This window comes from Myotis brandtii, unplaced genomic scaffold, assembly GCF_000412655.1.
Source record: "Myotis brandtii unplaced genomic scaffold, ASM41265v1 scaffold99, whole genome shotgun sequence".
Taxonomy (NCBI): domain Eukaryota; kingdom Metazoa; phylum Chordata; class Mammalia; order Chiroptera; family Vespertilionidae; genus Myotis; species Myotis brandtii.
The window spans coordinates 444763-450762 of record NW_005372121.1 but is presented as its reverse complement, the minus strand read 5'-3'; the positions used below and the strand labels follow the sequence as shown (position 1 = coordinate 450762).

The window sequence follows — 6000 nt, the reverse complement described above, 5'->3', positions numbered from 1 at the left end:
GCAGCAAGCAAGCCTCCCTGCTCGCTTCAGTGCCTGGCTGCTGGCCGCCATCTTGGCTGACAGTTAATTTGCATATACTCACTGATTAGCCAATGAAAAGGGTAGCGGTTGTACGCTAATTACCATGTTTCTCTTTTATTAGTGTAGATTACCTGTATTGAGAAAATACACATAGCCATAGATTTCCATGAAATTATAAAATTTTTAGTGCCTTTGCAAATTGAAAGAAAGGCAATATAGAGTAATTGCTATGAACATGGGCTTGGGGAAGCAGCAGCCTTGGGTTCAAATTCCTTTTCTGCATTTATTACCTGAATGACTTTGAACAAGTTGGTTTACTTCTTTGTGCCTCAATATCTTCATCTGTAAAATTAAAATAATACTAGTGCCCATTTAATGCATCTATTAAGATTTAATACCCTCAAATTAGTTGGAAAAGAGCCTGGTACATTTTAAGTTATACATTAATCTTACCTATTAATATCACTAAAAATGCTTTGACTTTTTATATGTAGACTTCATGAGCCTGTATGGTTTTCAAGGGCTATAGTTACTTTTATTCTTTGTTAAAAAGTGACCAGCTCCCCAATAACTTGGGAATGACCTCTGGGACACTCTTGATCTCTGAGAATCCCTGTGCTTCATTGCCTTCCTTATGAGATGGGGTTGGCCACACCAAACCTCATTGTTAATTGGGTGACATATGCCATAGCCAGAACACTTCATATTCATATAGTGGGGCCCTATGTTCTCACCCTCCTGGCTTGGTGAAAGCTTAGGATAATGTCTTCAGGTTCTCTTAGAATGTATCAACATAATGCACAAAGCTGTGGGAAACAACACACATTCATAAATTAGCTTTTTAAATAGGGTGGTATGTTTAATGGGCTTCATGTGGCTTCTGCAAGAACACTGACTTCTATCATAACTTTACTTTTCACTCTAAACAAAAAACAGTGGGATATGCAATTTAAAAATCTTATGTGCTGTTAATTTGATTTACAAAATTATTTTAGTGAATTAAGATTCTGTTATGCAATCATATTTTTCTTCCATGAATTAGAGGTACAGCTATGATTTCATTATTAATTTTGTAGACTCACTCCTCTGTGAAATAAATCAAGATCTTGTCAGGGAAGTTTTAGATAATGTAGTTTAGTCTTTTAATTGCTTTCTTCTTGTTTTGTAGAACTCCACAGGAGCAACTTAAAAATATGCCACCAGATATATTCATACCTCAGTGTACAACCATTAATGAGGCACAGTGTTCTCAAAGTGAAAGTGATGAAGATAATGATGGTTAGTTTAGTCTTGATTAGACATTTTCAAATTTATTATTTCAAATTATATACCCTAAGCATTAATCAGCATCTGCTTTTGTTTTTCTTTACTGTATGATTCTCAACTGGACCATGTACCCTTTATCTCCTGATCAAAATGCATACTTTCTTCCATTTTTTAGATTCACTTTCATTTAAAAATTGAATATTAAAAAAAAGTATATTTTACTTGAACTAGGAAAATTGACAACATTTATATATTTGTGTGGACATACAGGAGAACATTATCCTTTTATTTTTGGCTATGTTATTTAAAGATAAGAAATTATCAGGTAAAGTATATGCTTTGATGATATTATTTTCCAATTTTATTCCCTAGTTGAGGAGACTGAAGTACAATGCCCAGCTCTTTTTCTGCCGGTGGAAGAATTAAGAACAGAGAGACCTGAAACATCTGTAGAAATAGTTGAACTGGATGATGTGAGTGCTTAATGACCAGTTTATTTAACAAACAGGAAATTCATAACGTATAGTTACAGCTACATATTATTTTCAACAAGAATCTTTTATAATTCAACATAGTTTAATATGAAATTTATAAGTGTTTGAATTTAAATAAGCTGTTAGTAATAAAACTGTATTATTTTAGTGTTGACAGTAAATTTCTGAATTGATAAAGTGTCATTTTTTTGGAAGCATATGGTATAGAAGATGAAAAGACATTTTATTTTTTAACTTATAGACATGTAGTTTACTGTTATTTTTTTAAAAAATTATATTTTATTGATATTTATACAGAGAGGAAGGGAGAAAGATAGAGAATAAGAAACATTGGTGAGAGAGAAACATCAATCAGCTGCCTCCTGCACACCTCCTACTGGGGATGTGCCCACGACCAAGGTTACATGCCCTTGACCTAAATCGAACCTGGGACCCTTTAGTCCGCAGGCCAACGCTCTATCCACTGAGCCAAACAGGTTAGGGCTTTATTTAGTTCTTTATGTTATCAGGCTTTTAAACAAAGATTAGTGTGGTATTTCTTTAATAAAATCTGTATACAGTTAGTTTTTATTAATGTCATTTAATATTTCTTTCTATTTAAGGGAAAAATATTGTGAAGATTTAAGGGGTTTAGTGTATCATAACTTGATTACAGACCTCTAGAAGAGAACACGTAGAACCAGCTAAAGCTGGAGCTAGTCAGAGCTAGAGCTCTGGGCTGAGAGTCTAAATTGTGACAAACCATATATTTCTGACTTTCTAATCAAGTAGCTGAAGATAGCACATATCCTTGATATTTATATTACTGTGACTGTGAAAGAAAAGTACTACTATGTAGGAAGTACTTCTTTAAATACTACTTTTTTCTTTAGGTTAATAGTCCCTGGTGTGTGTGTGTGCGCGCGCGCGTGCACATGTGTTTATGCACATGCACGCACATGCACCTAGCAACATTTTTATTTCTCCTCTGGATAAATTTAAGCTATTGAACAAATAAATACACACACACACATACACACACATGTTACTAAATTCTTGATGTATACAGTAAGCTTATGCCAGAGAACTAACCTACTTGGCACTTAGTAGTTAGAGTATAAAACATGAGTTGGTATTATTGTTTCTGGGCGTGACAGTAATGATAAAATGACTGACAAAGCAAGTGCCCTCAGCAAATATATTTTGAATTTGTTGGATTCTTCTAGAAACTCATGTTCTATGACATATAGTCAGAGAATTCATGACATTATTAGTGAAAGAAAATTCTCTAAATATCACCTACAAGTTAGCTGGTTAACATATAATGACCCATTTATTGAATATACTAATATTATACAACATGCATTTAATAAGAATTATGAAGAAGAATTTGAAGAACAAGGAAAGATCGTGCCTTACAAAGTCGAATTAGCTGATGCAGTTAGTCAACAAAGGTAAGGTCTTTCTAATTCACTTTTGATGCTATTAAAAAACCCACCAAAAATCAACTCTTTATTTAAATGAGACATACATAATGTAAAAAAAACAAGTAAAGCTATGTTTAAATTTGTGTACAATATTGCTAATATTAGTCGACATTCAATAATTAGAAAAGTATCCATAATGATATATTTATTTATTTATTTAATTATTTATTTTAACTTTTTTTTAAAAAATATATTTTATTGATTTTTTACAGAGAGGAAGGGAGAGGGATAGAGAGTTAGAAACATCGATGAGAGAGAAACATCGATCAGCTGCCTCCTGCACATATCCCACTGGGGATGTGCCCGCAACCCAGGTACATGCCCTTGACCGGAATCGAACCCGGGACCCTTCAGTCCGCAGGCCGACGCTCTATCCACTGAGCCAAACCGGTTTCGGCCATAATGATATATTTATACTCTTTTCTAATATCTGGATTACTTAATAGATGCTTCTGAATTTAGGAATTACTATTATTTGAAATGACTGACCAAGGCCAATATATTTTATATGAGCCTTGTTCTTTTCTTCAAAGATAACTCTGGATTTTTCTCACTTCAGTTTGCTATGAACCATAAATAAAAACAGGTATATGAATAATTAGTTTGAGAGAAAAAAAGAACTCCCAAACTATGGATTGCATTCTAGATAGATTTTATTGTGTGATAAATTAAGTATAATGGTTCACTTTGCAACTTTCTTTTGGTAGAATTTTGTCATTTCAAATGAAAAATAATATCTAGCTGTATTTTTTTGTTATTGTTAATCCTTACCCTAGGATATTTTTCCATTGATTTTTAGAAACAGTGGAAGGGAGGGAGAGATACAAAGAGAGAGAGAAACATTAATGTGAGAGAGACGCATTGATTGGTTGCTGATTGGTTGCCCAACCAGGGCCAGGGTTTAAGCCTGAAGCCCAGATACATGCCCTTCACTGGAATTGAACCCAGGACTCTTCAGTCTGCAGTCTGACGCTCTATCCACTGAGCCAAATTGGCTAGGGCTCTAGCTCTATTTGTTAATAAATTTTACTCCAATTCCCCTTCAGTTTAGCTAGGATTTCAAGTTGTTTTGACTACAAAGTATTAAATTGGTTAAACAGCAGAATGAAGTTTCCATCAAGTAACCCTTCGGCCAATTCTTTGTTTATATGTTCAGATAAACTTAGGCCCTTGTCAGCATTTAGGAATAGCAGTGGGCCTATGTGATGCACTCAGATGTGAAAAGCCCCATGTTTTGACACAGAGACCCAGATGTCTAGTAGCAAATGTGCTTTTGCCATCTGACATTTTGACAGAAGGTAGTAGACAACCTCTGGTCAGTAGATAAGAGGTTTATATCCAGTAATATATCCCCAGGGAAATGAATGCTATTTCTGCCCTTTAATTTGATTATTTTATATATGTTATTACAAATCTTTGCTTTGACCTCCCTGTATGGTATTAGAGAAGGCAGAAAAAGTTACTGATCATTGTTTAGCAACAGTTTTGCATCTTGGGTTTTGAAGTGCCCATCGAGCTTCCTATTTTCTTAGAAAAATCATAAAGAATCAAGGTGATTCAAGAGGATCTTTTTGATTAAGCATAATGCATATGTTTTTACAATGGTACTATATAGAGTTTACATAAATTTCAGGTGTTATTAAATATATTATTCAATGCATTGAAAATGTTATTTAAATTGTAACTATGCTTATATATATGGTAATCATAATTAAAAATGAAACAAATACCACATATGGTATTTTAACTCATGGTTCATTTATGAACAGCTAAAAGTTTATTTAAGTATAAAACCTTGATTTGATGGGAGGAGAATTGACCTGGGGTGGTGAACACATCATATAATATATAGATGATATATTATAGAATTGTATATATGAAACCTATATAATTTTATTAACCAATGCCATCCCAATAAATTCAATTAATTAAAAAAACACCCCTGATTTCATCACATTTTAATGAGCTTAAAAGATTAACGCTCCATCTTTTGAAGAAAGAATATAAGAAACCACATTTATTTGAGAATATTTTAAAAAAGAAACTTTCAATTAAAATGTTGTAGTAAAACCAGTGTTGGCCCAGTTGCCTATTTCTTTTAATTCCATAATACTACTTAGTTACTTGTAGTTTAGAATGTGTCCACAGCAAGGCTGAAACAAACATTAGATCAATGTGAATACCTCTATTTCTTTAAGATTTTATTATATTTGTTTTAATAAGTTGGGACTTTTTACTTTTTAATATTATTTCTTTCAATGCTATTCTTTTGCTTTTCCATAAACATGGAAGTTGCACATTTTATGATTATCAGAATACTTTTCCGTATAAAAATGATATCCATCAGCATCATGTTTTCACCAAGGGAAAAACAGACCTCTTACATCTTCATCTAAGCAACAGCCCTTCTTATTGTGAAGATAACTCGAAAGGTAACTTTTTTCCTTGTTGATTACTATTATTAACTATAAATGTTGGTAATTTAATAGAACCAACTGGTAGTACAGCATACACAAGCTTTGACTATTTTGTTGTTTATTTTAACCCCAGAAATTTTAGTTCTCAGAAGAAAATTGGTTGAAGGTATATCTACATGGGAGCTTAGGACTTTTAAGGAGCTCCAGATCTAGTCCAGAGGGTATTTTTTGACTTAACTGTAGCATAGTGTTCCAGTTACCTGAGTGAAAATGCTGAATATAAATGTTCATTAAGTGTTACTTTAAAGATACTTAATTTATTTAAATAGGCTTTAT

The 6000-nt window shown here is 32.9% G+C and overlaps 1 protein-coding gene across 1 annotated transcript in view; it reads left to right on the top strand.

Moving 5' to 3' along the window:
* Nucleotides 1-6000, top strand: part of ZBBX (zinc finger, B-box domain containing) — a 100632-nt gene that overhangs the window by 62269 nt on the left and 32363 nt on the right. Inside the window, exons 10-13 of the mRNA XM_005886538.2 lie at nucleotides 1190-1299; nucleotides 1660-1760; nucleotides 3135-3214; nucleotides 5540-5679. Of these exons, the coding sequence (XP_005886600.1) occupies nucleotides 1190-1299; nucleotides 1660-1760; nucleotides 3135-3214; nucleotides 5540-5679 (431 nt within the window). The remainder of the gene's footprint in view (nucleotides 1-1189; nucleotides 1300-1659; nucleotides 1761-3134; nucleotides 3215-5539; nucleotides 5680-6000) is intronic.